Source organism: Podarcis raffonei, chromosome 3 (assembly GCF_027172205.1).
Source record: "Podarcis raffonei isolate rPodRaf1 chromosome 3, rPodRaf1.pri, whole genome shotgun sequence".
NCBI classification, from domain to species: Eukaryota; Metazoa; Chordata; class Lepidosauria; order Squamata; family Lacertidae; genus Podarcis; species Podarcis raffonei.
Genome location: NC_070604.1, coordinates 88648652 through 88665050, shown reverse-complemented (window position 1 = coordinate 88665050; position 16399 = coordinate 88648652). Strand labels below are relative to the sequence as shown.

At 44.7% G+C, this 16399-nt stretch overlaps 1 protein-coding gene across 3 annotated transcripts in view; it reads right to left on the bottom strand.

The window, feature by feature from the left end:
* Positions 1–245: 245 nt before the first annotated feature.
* The window catches only part of DAAM2 (dishevelled associated activator of morphogenesis 2), a 212608-nt gene continuing 196454 nt past the window's right edge, over positions 246–16399 (bottom strand). For all 3 annotated transcript variants that reach the window (XM_053382937.1, XM_053382940.1, XM_053382938.1), the window contains 2 exons: positions 9099–9269; positions 246–5844 (listed from right to left, as the gene is read on the bottom strand). In XM_053382937.1, coding sequence (XP_053238912.1) covers positions 5626–5844; positions 9099–9269 — 390 coding nt within the window. In that variant the 3' untranslated portion in view covers positions 246–5625. The remainder of the gene's footprint in view (positions 5845–9098; positions 9270–16399) is intronic.

The window sequence follows — 16399 nt, the reverse complement described above, 5'->3', positions numbered from 1 at the left end:
GAGATGTGTACAATTATTATTATTATTATTATTATTATTATTATTATTATTATTATTATTATAGCACTATCCTACTTGCTGCATTGATGATGTAGACTTTAGCACAGGTAGAGACTGAATCAATCCAACCTTAAGGTGTTGCTGTGAAATGAAGAATAAAATAATGCTTGTTTTAGTGAACATTAATAGAGTTTATTGCTTAAATTTGTTTGGCTCACCGAACAAAATAACTCAGTGGAATAAAATAGGGGCAATATATCTTTAATATTTTTTTTTTAGTATTACATTATATTCTTATAAAAAGGTGCAGATAAAAAGGATGCTACAGGTTTTGTACATTTAATTTCATTTATAATCTTAAATTGACCAACAAATGAGGAGACACCAAAGCATTAGAGGAGCAAGATGAAAACATGCAAGCACACGCACACGCACAGGTTTTCTTAGCAGTTCTTGGGCAGGGACACTTGCCAGGTTCATATACAAGATGGTGTAAGGCAGATTAGTTACCTCTTAAAATGGTAGAATTCCTCCCTTTATAAATGAAAATTCTGAGCTAGAATAGTGCTGGCAACCTAATCTATATTACTGGTTTTGATTAGTCAAGCCAGAATAACATATTTCAGTAGTGGGGAACATGTAGCCCTCCAGATGATGTTGGACTTCCATAAGCCCCAGCCAGCATGGCCCAGGGGTCAAGGATAATGGTAATTGTAGTCTAACAACATCTGGATGGTCACAGCTCCCTTGCCCTTGATGTAGCTGGCTGTGTTCATGGAACTAGCCCTTGAGCCAGTGACATTGTTGCATAGAAGATAAGGAAAACAGAAGGTGCACATCTTCATTCTACTGGGGAGGGGGGACCAGATGCAAAGACTTTGCAGATACACCTGGAGGCACCTGCTTCTCTTGTTTAACACTGCTGCCCATTCTACAGCTCAGCTTTGTGATGAAAAACACACAAGGGCACTGAGAAACTGTCTGTGTGTGCTGGGCCAGCAATGGCATATATTTTGGACTTGATTTGTGTTATGGTTGCCCAAAAAGGTTGTTTGTTGTTGGGATGGGGAACCTGTGGTCCTCCAGCTGTTATTGGACCACAAGTCCCTTTGTCCCTGACCACTGGCCATGCTGGCTAAGGCTGGAAGATCACATGTTCCTCATCCTTCTGCAACACATTAATGTGTGTGTGTGGTGTGTGGTGCAGGGAGGGCTTCCTGAGCATTAAATCTTTCCTTCAATGGAAGCCCGGCCCACTCACCTATCCTGCCTGAGTAGTGCCAACTATGGAACTCTGCTTGCTCCGAATATACTGGTGCAGTCTCAATAGTCATGGCTGCAATGCGGTGTATACACAAAAATAGCAAACTAAAATAAGGCGAAATAAATAGAGGTGTGGCATTTACAGGGTTCCCCTAAAAACATTCCTAAAATTGTATTTTTTTTAATTATTAGAACATTTAAAAAAACAGAACTGCATACATCATGTACATAACAGAACTGTACAACTGATCTCCTTTCCCTTCATGGAAACTTATAAGATATAAACCTATTTCAATGGCTATTGGGCTATAACTTGGGGGGGGTGGCAGAAAGAAAAAGGTCTGCCCAACGAAGTTGTGGTGGGCATGGAGAACCACAGCTCTTCTGTAGGACAAGTGCTTTGCTCTCCTTTAGTTCGTTAAACATAAACATAATACTTCTAAAAGACCTGCAAACATTATCTTCCAAATGAGAAATATCTCATTAAGCCCTTGCCATTTCCCCCCACCCAGATTCTGGGATGAGCAGACTCAAACTTTGGTTTTTATTACCCCTTGCAAAACTTGGAATGCTTTTCCCTGGGAAATGCTCCACTGGCTGGAAGGAGATGAACCTTTGGATCTAACCAACAGAGGAGGACTTCTAAACCTGAACTGTTACTGTATTGCCATTGCTGTTAACTGGTGATGCATTTGGATTAGCATGCCCACCTGGGTTAGGAACACATAGCCCAGTCCTAACATCATTGACACACTTTGCAACCAAAGTCCACAGTAGAAGGTATGTTGTTGTAGATTTTCTATTTGTTGTCAACCACAAACAATAGTGATGATGCGTAAGTATTAGGAAAAGTTGAAGAGCTAGATTTGAGAAGATACAAAGTCCGGCTGCAGTCATTAAAATACTCCAGGATTTTGTGTTTTCAAACATTCTCTTGATCATACTTTCCCAAACTGGTGCCTCCCCATTGTTTTATATTATAACGCGCAGGAGACCCAGCCAGCACTGGCTGTAGCTGCTGGGAATTATAGTCTAAAGGGAGTTATAGTCTCCAGGTGCTGTTGGACTACAACTCCCATCATCCCTTAGCACTGGTCCTGCAGCCCGACTAAAGAACTTGCAACTTATTTTTCAGAGGGAAAAATGCTTTGGATTTAAGCTGATTCAGGTCTAATGCATTTGCTTTTATTTTATTCATTTTTAAGTGATTGCTGCATGCCACCTGCTGCTGCTTGTCACCAAGTAAGCTTCCTTGCCACCCAAAATGGAGGGGGTGCCCCTCTGAAATGGGACACTGACAGAGAGAGCCACCAGCAGGCTCCAGCCTGGCCCTCCTCCGATTCATAACCAGAAAGAATGGGGGTTATGGTAATGGCATCAGCATAAGACTAAACCACATTAACAGAAACATAGATCAGATTGTTCTCTTTTTTCACATTCAGGAAGAGGGTCACAGATGAATCTAAGCTGGTGAATTGGGATCTATCCTTTGTAATTAATCTCTCTGCAGGCCTTAAGTCTTTAGAAACTAAGCAAGAGGGGAAAGACGGTGCTGAAAGACAACAAATGTTTATATTCTGGAGGGGAAATGTTATCTCGGGCTTTTCTGCATACTAAACTCATTTGTCTCCCCCTATGGCACATAAACGGCATTTCCGTGTGCTGCTCTGGTTTGCCAGAAGTGGCTTAGTCATGCTGGCCACATGACCCGGAAACTGTCTGCAGATAAACGGCGGCTCCCTCGGCCTATAGAGTGAGATGAGCGCACAACCCCAGAGTCGTCCGCGACTGGACCTAACGGTCAGGGGTAGCTTTACCTTTATGGCATATTGCTTCAGTCTCACCTTATGTCCACAATACATATTATCACAGTACTACATCTCCACTACAGAGCTCAGCAAGAAGCTTGAGATAGCAATTCCATTTTCTTTTAAAAGTGTCTAGTTCATCATCTTTGGAGGTGGGGAGAATACCCCCCCCCAAAGTATGAGTTTGTAAAATTCCCCCACCCCACAAGAAAAGTTTTTAGAAAGAACTTTTTTTTAAAAAAAGTGCTTGGGTCTATATGCAGTGGGTTTGTTCCAAAAAAAGAGGCCCTTCAAAACAGGGAGGAGGAGTAAAGGAGAGAGCACATTGCAGCCAGCCCTTGTAAGGTAACTGGCTCTTCACTGTCTGTGTCAAAGCATAAGTGCTGGATTCTGGAATGTCATGAACAGAGAAATTCAGAAATGGGAGGCTCAGACTCCACTACATTCAAATAAGGCAGCTTCTGTCTTCTCTCTCGCTCTCTTTTCTGCATGTTCCTAGATACCTGATTTAGTGTTCCTGATGTTCTGACCAACAACCTCCCTCTACAATTTTCTAACGTGGTTTGCATAGAATACTGATCAGGCAGTGCTCAAGATGCAGACGCTGTCTGCTCTAAAAACTCAAGGTTAAGCTTGAAATTAAATAACACTTTGATACAAACAAAAAGCAGATGATAAGGGGGGGGAGCAATCCTATGCTGCTTGGGAGGGTGGCTGAGCCCACGGGTTGGCAGAGACAGAGGTCTACTGTGTGGCCACAGAAATTGCATAATGGCTCCCCACTGGTAGTGGCGACAAGAGCAGGGCATTATGGGAGAGGTTGCAGTTTGGAATTGGGGAAGGTCAAAAGGCAGGGAGAAAAGCTGCCCCACACTTTCCACCCCGGCTGCAGGGAGCCTGCAGAGTGCCAGATGTGGTGGTTCTGCCACAGCTTCTCCCACCCACAAAGAGGTCATAGGATTGCTCTGTAAAGTGACAATTTGAGCCTCTTCAGGATTCCTCAGAGTCCCAAGGACTTCTCACTCACAGATGACACGTTCATTTCCAGAAATGGGCATGACCATCTGTCGCTACGCTTAACACCCAGATCTTTCTTGCCTCTTTTTCCTATGCTCACTTGAAGGAAGGCGACAGTCTGTTCACCTCTTTATGATAAATAAGGACTCTAACACTATATGCTTCTATTGCCATATAGCCATATAGGTACAATGAAACAGGAAGATATTAGTATGCTCCCTCTCGCTGTTCCGGCTGTGTGTTAGATAGTTTCCACTGTGGAACAACTAATTATTTTTGGATTAATTACATGTGCTCTCTGGAGCTCTTATCAAAGTCCACTGGGGTAAGCCACCTTTGAGTCTACCATCACTCCCTTCCAGATGGAAAAGTCCTCGAACACCCCAGCTATCTACCAATGCAGCGTGTTATTATTATTACTACTACTATTAAAATCGTGCAGCCCTTTCCGGGAGACCTGGGGCTTCCAAGAAGGCCAGCCTGTTAAAGTGTAAGCTCCAGTTCATCCCAGTAGAGTTATGGCTGCCGACACAAAAAAGGATTCCCATTTCCAACCACCAGACAAACTCCATTTGTCTGGGTTTAAAAAAGAAAAGAAAAATATCCTACCTCTGCCAGTCCCAATAACCATTTTTATTGTGCTAACAAAATGATGTAGATTTACACCTGCGAACATTCTTATTTGCCACCCTTTCCCTACCACATTGCTCAGCAATGGCAACTGAACTGGCTCGAAACCCATTGCGGTCGCTCTTCTGAGTGTGGTTCATCCTTCCCTCATTCTTTCTCATGGCTGGGCACATCCCTGAAGACTCAATATCCATGATTCCTGGAAAAAAAAAACAAGGAGTGTCGCAAACAGTCTGTCTGTCTTCTTCGGCTGAGCGGTCCCATCTACTTCCGCTGACGCAGCATCACTTGCTTTGCTTTATATGATATAGGCCACTAAGTAACATTTCTCCAGATCGAAAAACATCATTCAGGCTTCGACCAATGGCCTTTTGTAAATCCAGGGGAAGAGCGGAGCTGCAGCGCTGTAGAACCACTCCACAACAGATGCGTGAAGGATGGGCAGGAGGGTTCAGCAAACCCAACTGAAAATGTCTTGTTAATTTTCTCAGATAGATGGAAAACTTTTTTTTTTTTTAAGTGTACACTTTGGCACAGAGTAAACCATAGTCTCTCTCCCCATAACTAATCGGCACAGAAGGCCCAACGGTTTGTGTTCCGCCACTGGGACCAGGCTGAACTTGTGAGGGGAAATGTCAAGAAGCAAACTCGTCTACCAAACAGCAACGTTTTGGTGACAAATCCCTTGGGCTGTAGAGAGGCACTTTTATAACCATTCCAGATTATATGGCTATGGAAGAGAGCAAGATGGGAAGGCCCGTACATCCTGGAAACAGTAAACAAAGCCACCAGATAGACAAGTCTCCCGGGGAAGAATATTGGCCAGCCTCCGCCATCTTGTTTGACTCTTTGTTGTGGCAATAAGTCTTTGTTTTGTCCTTTCCTTTCCTTTGTGCTTCCTCCTCCTCTAATAATTGAGCTTTGTCACTGCCCGTTCCCGGCTCGTCTCCAAGCTTTGGTTCCCTGAACGCTTGCGGTTGCGCTTGAGCTTTGATAAGTCCTTGTCAAAGACCTCGCCGGACCTCAAAGCAGACACGAGATCATCAAACTCTCCCCCTCCCTCCTCAGAGACGCTGCCAGCCTTGGCTTTCTTCTGCCGCCGCTCCTTCTCTCTCTGTTCCTTTAGCTGTTGAGGGAGAAACAGACATATATACATGGATTTAAACTTGGCAGGGGATGTATAAAAAAAAATGTACTGCTGAAGTCACTAAAGAGATATTTACACCTTGTATAAAAGATCTATAGACTTAGTTGTTTCTTGAACCACAAACTTGAACCCCAAACCACACACACACACACACACACCACACACATGGCTAGGCATTGCCATTAACTTGGACTCTTTCATTCTTGCTTTTACTGATACTGCTTTAGTTAGGAAACCTATATGCTGCCCCTTATCAAATCAGAAGGTGGTTTATAACATAACAAGCAACATAATGTACATGCAAACGTAATATAATAGCCATTACAGATTTTATGGGCATCCTACTGGTTTTTATTTTGTATCTGTTTCTCATGTTCTTATGCTGCAGTTTTCTATATCAATTTAGGAAATTTTAGGATATTAAGTGGTTTATAAATGCTGTTAAATTGAAAAAACAAACTTCAAAAGTATAAGGTCTGTGGGGCTTTTTGTGGCGGGAGGTGAGTAAGGAAGCACATCATAGAGGTGTATATCATTATTTATGCTAGTAAGAGAAACTGGAGATGGAGAGGTTCTCCTCCCACTCTCTCACAACCCCAGAAACCACGCTCATCCAAAAGCTGGATGTGGGAAGGTGAAGGACAGACAAGAGGAAGTACTTCTTCACACAGAAGCACAGTTAGACAATAGCACTCACTCCTACTAGACGTACTGATAAACATCAACTTAGCTTTAAAGGGGGGGGGGATAGCTGTAGAGGAATTCTGGGAAGATAAAGGTATCAGTGCCTACTAGTAACAAAGGCTATATATTGGTTTAGGGATTCTACTGCCATGAACCATGTTTACGATTTTGCATAACTGATTTTTAAAACGTAATCTCTACTATTTTGCTTGATTGGTCACTCTGGCAGCTTTTACAAAACTGAAGGTGCAGAAATTCTTCAGTAAATACCGTATTTTTTGCACCATAACACTCACTTTTTTCCTCCTAAAAAGTAAGGGGAAATGTCTGTGCGTGTTATGGAGGGAATGCCTACGGGTGGCATGCCTACGGACTTTCCTCCTCTAAAAACTACGTGCGTGTTATGGTCGGGTACGTGTTATAGAGCGAAAAATACAGTAATTTTTTTAAAAAAAATGAAGTGGCAGCCCAGGATATCTTCCCCATGAGTTCAGAAAGCAAGGGGGCATTCCTTTAAGGCCAAATCTAAAATGAAAGTGAGCATGGAACCCCTTTGAAAGAGAATGTTCTGGCTGGAAGCCCCAATCTACTTATGAGTCAGTTTTATAAAAGCCAGTGTGACAACTCGTGAATAAAGGAGCAGTGATTGTGAAAGTCGCTTTGGGGGTCATGTGACTCTTGCTGATGAAAACATAAACAGTGAAGCAGGACCTTTTGCCTCAAATCCAGGCCGTCCCTGTGTGATTAAATGTTTGGGAGGAAGAGACAGAGAGAAATGCATTCCTCCTCCCACCCACACAGGAAGTGGGTGTCAAAATGTGACCCTGACTATACTTGAACTCAGTAGATAACACCCAACTGATTTCACTGGAGTCAGGAATATATCCCAAGTTGTGACCCAGAAACCCCAGGGCTTCTTTTTTCTCTGGCCACACACAGTCCTTCTGTCCCCCACTGTTCCCCTCCTAAATTCCAGTACAGAGGACCTGCCAGTGCCTCTCATTCCTGAAAATCAGGGGTCTGCCCTCTCCTCCCATTCCAGTTGTGTGTTGGACAGTCTGCCTTTCAACACTTCTAAAACTGTTCCTTATTGTTGTTTCACACTTATGGGCTCATGACATTTTAAAGCACGCACAGCTGCATACTAATTCACTGGGAACGAGTTTCTTCAAAATAGACCTACATCCCCACATCACCCCACAGCTCATTTTAAGCTGGAGAAAACAAGGGTGTTTTCACAGGGGACTCGGAAAAACAGTCCTCATTCTTCGCAAGGCTGGAGTGACCATCACTGCTAGGGTTAAAGTGCTGGCAACATGAAACAAGGCAGAAGAATGCTGAGGAACTGTTCTCAGGCTTGGGAAAGCCGTAAGGTTAGGAGAGGGAGGTCAGTTCACATGAACCCCCGGGGATCCAAACATTAGCGCTCTAGAGGCAGAATCAGCAAAGGGAATGAATTGGTGCATTACACAGCTGAAGGAATCGGCTCTACCAAACCAAAAGGCAGCTTGCAATAGCTCTTGGAAGACAGCAAGTAAGAAATCAATTGCATGGCAGGTGTCTTCTTGCATAAGGTAACAGACAACAGTCTGCCCCAGCTGTATGCATGGAGATCCGTATTTGGACTTCCCATATTTTTACATTTTGTCCAGCAGAAATGGGAGGGGAGTGGTTGAGAGCTAGAACCACAGGGGTGGTGTTGTGCCAGATTCTATTTCTGGTGTCAAGGGCTGAAGCACTGGACTCAGGAGAGGTCAAAGGGGATGTCATGCCATTAAATGTAAATAATGGAATGTAGTACCTTTCATCATCTATAATCATCATAATAATTTTGTTATTAATCTATTATTAAAATCTAATTCAATGGAAATCATGAATTGTTCTGTTTGCATCTTGTCACTCTCCATGCTTCCTATGGCAAACAGTGGAACCTTCCCTTGGTACTTATCTCTATTTCTCACTGGAAACAGCCAATACAGTGGTATGTTTAGTTACAAACTTAATTCGTTCCAGAGGTCCGTTCTTAACCTGAAACTGTTCTTAACTAGAGGCGTGCTTTCGCTAATGGGGCCTCTTGCTGCTGCGCCGCCGGCAGCACACAATTTCCGTTCTCATCCTGGGGCAAAGTTCTCAACTCGAGGTAACTCTTCCAGGTTAGCGGAGTTTGTAACCTGAAGAATTTGTAACCTGAGGCGTTTGTAACTCAAGGTACCACTGTATTTTCATTCTTGTCTGTACGGCACAGTGTGCATTGTCTCTTATTAGCATATAGACATTGCGGTACTGAAAGGTGGGCGAGAGGGACAGATTCTTAGCACACAGAGCATCTGGGACAAGGAAGGTTTGTGGCAAAGAGCATGAATGAGAGGCCAACAGGCAAGCAGGGTATGAGCTCAGATGGGTCAATGGTGCAGGACAGCTGGCCGCACTGTGTGTGGGAGTGCAGAGAGGGAAGACATGTCCCTCAGCACACGCTGTCCTTAGACTTCCCAAGATGCTTCCCAGAAGAAAGCTCTCTTTTTGCTCCAACACACTTGAGTCCTCCTCACCATGGCTTCCATGCGTGCCCTCCGCTCCTCCTCCTCTTTCTTCTTCCTCATATTCTCCAGATCTTGTTTGGCTTCTGTGAAGGACTGCAGGAAGGTGTCAAAGATGCCAAAAAACTCATCTGGCTGCATCCTCCCCTCATGCTCTCCAAAGTGCTTCAGCGCCTTGGCGTACTGTCAGGGAAAGGAAGAAAGATTTATTTAAAAAACAAAAAACCACAAACACACAGACACACTGCAATTAGAACGGGAAAGAAAAGGCACAAGTGTGTTATGAAGTGAAATGCGTCCCCTCTCCTTTTATTGCTAGTGAAAATTCCCATCAATGCCCAGCAGACCAAGGGGTTGGGTTTGTCATTTTAATGGTCCCTTTGCCTCACCAGTCTGGAAAGCTGGGCTAGCGAAGTCTAGGGCAGGCCACACAATAAGCATGAAGCAGCTAAGGCTTCAGCTCTCCTTCATCATGAGGCCATCTTGAGACACAATAAAGTGGCTGCTGGCATTTGCCAGGCACCATGCTGCATAGCTTATTTGGTGTAATGAGCAAGCGAGCCAGAACTGGTGGCAACATTTCTCCTAGAACAGGGGTCTGCAACCTTTAAAACAAAAAGAGCCACTTGGACCTGTTTCCGAAGAAAAAAAACCTGGGAGCCGCAAAACCATTGCGACATTTAAAACAAATATATCTCCGGAGCCGCGATCTGACAGCGGGCGGGAAGGTGACGTCGGGAAGGTGCGTGACTAACGCACACACCGCCCCCATGCGACGTCACAGCCAGTACAGCGCCCGCCACAGTGGGGAGTGTCGGGGTGCACAATGTGCCTCCTCCCCTCGCTAGTATCCGCCCTGGAGCCGCGGCAAAGGTGTAAAAGAGCCACATGCGGCTCCGGAGGGACCCCTGTCCTAGAACAAGCAAACGGGCGCCAGAAGGAGTTTGAGATAAGCTTTGACACGAATGTAAGAATTTGATACTGAGGCTGTCAGTTGTGAGGCTTGAGCAGTGGTTTGTGCACTCTCTCTCTCTCTCTCTCTCTCATACACATATACACACACACACTCATACGACAAAGCCATTTCCGACCTGGGAGGAGAGGGGGTTGCGGGCAGAAATCCCTCCCACATCTCACACGTGGGGGCTGGCCCTTGCCCCCACGTGGTTAGGGAATCCCCGGGCGTGTCAGTGACCCGGCCCGCCAATCAGCAGGCCGGGGAGGCGTAGCCTAGCCTATTTAAGACTAGGCACGGCCGGGGACCGCCCTCTTTGCCCCCTTTCCAGCTGAGCGGTTTTCCCATCCCACCCTCCCTTTAGGTTTAGCTAGCCTTGACCTTGCTATGGACTTCGGTTGGTCGCCGCAAGGGGCCTGGTAGGAATTTTTCCAAGTTGGCGCACTTCAAGCCTTTTGGTTTTTTCGCCTACCTCGTAGCAAACGTCACAACTTATTTTGGTATTGGCGGTTAGGCATTGGCAGGGGTCAATTGTTATGCAAATGAAGGGGGGAAGGAAGCGCCATCACCTTCCCCAAAAGTAAGGGTAGTCCGGTAGAGGACTCCGAGGGGCGTGGCCTTGTCCGAAACCTAGGGAGGTAAGGGCCTCCGGCACGCCCCAGAGCGGTGACACCCGTGGGATCCTAGTTGGCGTACTTCAACAGGACTCCCACGGTTTGTGGACAACCCTCCCCGGTCCCCATGCCGGGTAGTCGATAGGAGCCAATGCCTAAGGCCAATACCTTCCAATTCTGTAATCAATAAAGTTGTGGCCTTTTTATGCCCATTAACCTAAAATTCTGTGTCCGGTGTCTTCATTTCACATGGGGGAGGGGACTTGCCATGCAACAACAAAGCAGGTCAGGTACGTCAACGCCTTAGGTATAAATTCAACTCTGAACCCCAGTGCAGAAATGCTGGTGGCAACGGTTACACTCCATGGACCCTGGCATTCTGGTTCTCCTCCACACCCCCATGGATATGGACATCATGAGATACACGATAGTTTTGTCCTCACAACAGCTGAAGAAATGACTTTCACCACCTCAATAAGCCTCTCTGTTGGACACAAAATGTACAACCTCCAGTGCATCCTCCTGACAACAGGCCCTTAACCCTGCAACCCTGTGTGTATTACAAACTGAGCTTGCTTGTGTACTCCCCAGCTTGCCACAATTTCTTTCCAGAAACTGCCTGACTTTCAAGAAATGACACAGTAATCTCATCAGAGATCACAAATGGTGATCTCCCTGGGGTGTCAAAATCTTTACCACTGCAAACAGCTTTGCTTAGTTTCTTGTGTCTTGTCATTCACTCATCCCCAAAACACTGACATTATGCTGCAGTGCTACTGAAGCTGGAACAATGCCTGTGGGCTTATGCTTCCTTTTATGTAAGTGAGCAATGCAGAGTTTCATATGGCAGAAGCCATGGTCAAGGATAACACAGGGGGCATTTCTCTTCCGTGAGATGCCATCAAGACTGGGCATGATTGTTCCTGCAAATGGTTAAATGCTCCAAATGCAAAAGGGAACACAGCAAAGCACTCTCTGTGTACCCTGAGAAGAACTGTCTGCCACTCAGCTCCCTTTCCATCTCGAAACTGGCTGAGCCATTATTTTTGAAAGCAAATAAACCCAAACTCTGAACTTGCTTGCTTTCATCTTCCCTCCACAGATCCTTCTTCTATTAGGCCAAACTAGATATGGTGACAAATGCAAGGCTGTCATTCAGAAGAACAGCTGTATATTTGCCTTCCCCTACTCTACCAATATGTGGGTGGTGCTGTGGGTTAAACCACAGAGCCTAGGACTTGCCGATCAGAAGGTGGGCGGTTTGAATCCCTCCGACGGGGTGAGCTCCCATTGCTCGGTCCCTGCTCCTGCCAACCTAGTAGTTCAAAAGCACGTCAAAGTACAAGTAGATAAATAGGTACCGCTCCAGCCGGAAGGTAAACGGCGTTTCTGTGCACTGCTCTGGTTCGCCAGAAGCGGCTTGGTCATGCTGGCCACATGACCCCAAAGTTATACACCAGCTTCCTCGGCCAATAAAGCGAGATGAGCGCCGCAACACCTTTACCTTTACTCTACCAATATCTGAGCCATTTCAATATGTTAGGGAATATTTATCCTCCCTTTTTAGGTACAGTGGTACCTCGGGTTAAGTACTTAATTCATTCCGGAGGTCCGTTCTTAACCTGAAACTGTTCTTAACTTGAAGCACCACTTTAACTAATGGGGCCTCCTGCCGCTGCTGTGCCGCCGGAGCACGATTTCTGTTCTCATCCTGAAGCAAAGTTCTTAACCCGAGGTAATATTTCTGGGTTAGCAGAGTCTGTAACCTGAAGCGTATGTAATCCGAGGTAGCACTGTACTGACTCCCATATTTATTTTCATTTGCTAATTCATTTCATTTATATGCAGCGTCTCACAAACACAAAAGAATTTCAAAGCAGTTCCCAATAAAACAATACCACAAGTAAAATCAATCTAAGTAACAACCAAACTATCTGCCACCCAATGTAGATGTTCTGACTGACCAACAACTTTGTGTGTTCAAGCGCCTCTCTGCTAGGGGCATATTCTTCTCATTGCAAGCAGACTGCAGTCTGTTTCACAGCCAGATCGCTGGTCTACAGCACCATTCTGAGACTAGGGCTTTGATTGCTCAGTCTTGTTCTGCTTTCCTGCACACGTCAGTCAATTCTATTAATATATCATCCACTAATGCCTATAAGATTTTAAGTGGCAGGTTATAAATAGACTACTTTACCCATACTGAATGGCCAAAGTAGGTTGAGGAAAGGTATTTGGTGGTTAGGATTTCTAATATTTTCTTAGGGAAGCCTGAGGTTCGTGACTATTATAAATCTGGGCATTCAAACATCATTTAATGAAACCTCAACCTAGGCATCATTTACTTCCACAGTAACTTGCATATTCAGCAGTTTGATTTTGGGAAGAGGACTAAGAAATGAGTGGTTGCTCTAGATAACACAGAAATTAGACCTGGACATCTTAAAAGCATTTTGAAATTTGACCTGTGTCTGACTCTAAGGCTGTACAGTATAGGCAACCCTGGTTGATAAAGACTTACTGGTTTGTATTGGTACTGCCTTGGCTCAGAAAACCTGCTGAATTCTGGTCCCCCTTCCTTGTTCATTGGATCCTGTTGATCCCAGCTGCCTGTGAAATGCTTCCCAGACGTGTTTCAACACTTGGCAACAAATTCTCTCTGTACTCATGGCTTTTTGTCCCCATCCTGTAAATGCTCCTTGCTGATACTATGCATACCCGCCTGTCACGTTCCTTGACTCCAGAACCCACCATGAATCAGGAGAAAGCCTGATTCTGCAATTACACCCTCAGTCTATGAGCACAGAAACATGGAACTGCTTTTTTGCTTTGTAATACACAAAGTAAATGTAGTTTGGTTGTTGCTTCCTGTTTATGGTGCACCAGGAAAGCAGTAGCTCCCAACACCCACTGGAGAGAGACAGAGGGAGATAATCAGATAATGATGGGGGAATCGCATTATCTGCATTCCTCTTCGGTTGGAAGAGGGGACCAGGGGTCCTTCACCTGCAGGTTGGGAGAAGATCATTGGGAACAAGGATGAGGTATTTCTACATCATGATGGGTGAAATGTTGCGCTCCTTCCCATTTAGACCTCGGTGCTCATTAAGCTAGATCCATATACAGAAAGGTGTTTAATCCCAATGACTGTCACTGTTCTTTGGTTTAATGGCCAAAGCTTTTAAAGCAAGACCCATTTCAGTGTTGATAAAAATCACATTCATGAGTGTTTTCTTGCTAAAAGGAACAGTATCGTGGAATTTCTGAGTCTTCTGGCCTCCGTCCGTACTGGCCAGTTGCAAGAAGTTTCCATGGTGGAGACAGCACTCCTGATTCAACAAACACAGAGAGACCATTGAGAATCGAGCAATTTCAGGTCCTGGGAAGCACATCTGGATATATATACACACACACACACACACACACACACACACACACACATATAATTTTTATTTTTATTTTTATTTTAAAAGCAGGGGGTGGGGAAAGAACGTAAGAAAGTAAAGTGAGCATGAGAAATAGCTCCAGTTTTGTTAAGGACAGAATATTCCCTTCCTGGCTCCAAAGGCAGCTCAGGGCTTGATGAGGAGTGAAAGCTGTGAGCTCCTCCAGTAGAAGCTGAAAAGGAACTTGGTTCAAGAATAGTAGCTGCGCACATGATTGTACGGAGTGACAGATTGATGGGGCATGTTATAGCAATTAGAATTAAGCATCTCTCGTTGAGAACATTATGTTGGCAAATGTGCATGCAGCCACTTCCAGACATGATTGGCTTTGCTGTGGGGAGACACTTCAATTAGCTTAGCAGAACCAGGAACCTGATTCTCCTTCCCCAGTATGATTAAATCCGGTTTGGGATGAAAATAAACCCTGGATTCTTAATCCTCGGAACACCAGAAACAAATTGCACCAAGTGATGGAAAGGATACACGACTGGAAGATACTGACTTTGCTAGCACAAATAGACGGAAAGCTCTCATTTGCTGAGCTGGATTAAGCATTATGCGGGGTAACCTGCAGCTCAGGTTCTCAGGCATTGTAAAGCACATGCCATGGAGCATGATATGGGCATTCCCCGCTGTGTTGAGGGACTATTGTTTTGCAGGATCTGTTTCTCTTCACTAGGCTATGTTATGATTCTCCAAAGGTCACAACTCAGAGGTAGTCTTTGGAAGTCAAGCACACATTATACTGCATAACTACTTTGTTTATTTTAATTGGTTTAATTATGGTGCACACATGGGATTAGTGAATTTCCTTCTGCAAATGTAGCACACAGTAAGAAAAGTCTTACTTCTCCTCTCCCAGCTCCGATCTAAGCAGAAATCACCAATACATACTTTCCCCCTTGTTGTCCTAGACTTGGCCCATGAAGTGTGACCTAACCTTGCTCTTTGGCCCTCCCTGTGAATATGCCACAAGCCGGTGCTACTGGTGTTCCTAGAAACAGGACACCTAAAGCCCAAAGCTGGGTGGTTTATGTTTTGATTGGGGCTAGGGAAAGAAAATGGTAATCCTCCCCTCACTATGCCCCACATTTAACATTATTTATTATTATTCATTTAATTTGCATGCCACCCTTCATCTGTAGGTCTCAGGGTGGTCCGCAACAGCAGCAGCAGCAGCAACAGCAGCAGCAAAATTCTCAGAATTCCTCACAACATGTCTCAGAAATTAGGGACATTCTACTGGTGTTAAAATAGGGTGCCCCTAGTTTCTGAAGATTGTTGGAGGGTATATTATGATGGTAGGAAAGGCACCCCCATATACCTGTGCTCCTGTAACAGAATTAATAAAAACAAAAGAAATGTCTACACACTATGAGATAAGCACAAACCATAGTCTGGCCCTTTTTCACAAGACAGAAGAAGAAGAAGAAGAAGAAGAAGAAGGAGAAGATCAACAACAACAACAACAACAACAACAACAACAGTGGCTGTGTCCTCAAGTACGGAAAAGTATTAAATGGCAGGACCCTATCAGGCATGAGGAGCCAAACATCCACACTGTACCGATGAAGATTTCAGCTGTGATTAAAAGAGAGTCTGTTTTACCAGTGATGTGCTAGGAAGAGAAAGACCTTGGGCCAGGGGTTGACCCCAAGGCTCTTAGAATCTGAACATACAAAGACAGAAAGCTGTGATATACCAAGTCAAACAATTAGTCCGTCTAGCTCAGTACTGTCTACACTGGCAGTGGCTCTCAATGGTTTCCGGCAGCAGTCTCTCTCTGTCCTGCCTGGAGATGCCAGGAATTGAACCTAGGGTCTTCCGCATGCAAAACAGATGCTCCACCACTGAGCTCCTGCCCTGGCTAAGGAGATTTCTGTATGAGGGATAAGATACCCTTTCCCTAGTAAGTAACCCTAGAAACTGAGCTCGGTTAACATCCCCACTTAACACCAGGCCTTTTCAGGGAAATGTAAATTTTGGCTAACTTTCCTTCATTCTTCCCTTTTGCTTGCTCATTATATATTTTATTCCCTCAGGCCACTGGATCCAGACAGAAATAGAAGCAAGAAAACAACCCAGGAACAAAGGTCCTGTTAATGAAGAGAAACCAAACAAAAAGTGAAGGGTCTGGGAAGCAAAGTGCTATATGCGAACAGTATCCAAACCAATCCTATATTAACCTGGGGCTCAAAGACAGACAGCTGACAGCTTGAAATAACAGGCTTGTTGTTTTAAGATAAAGGACATTAATTTTGAGGAAAGCCAGATAAAACACTCTGTGTATTTCATTTT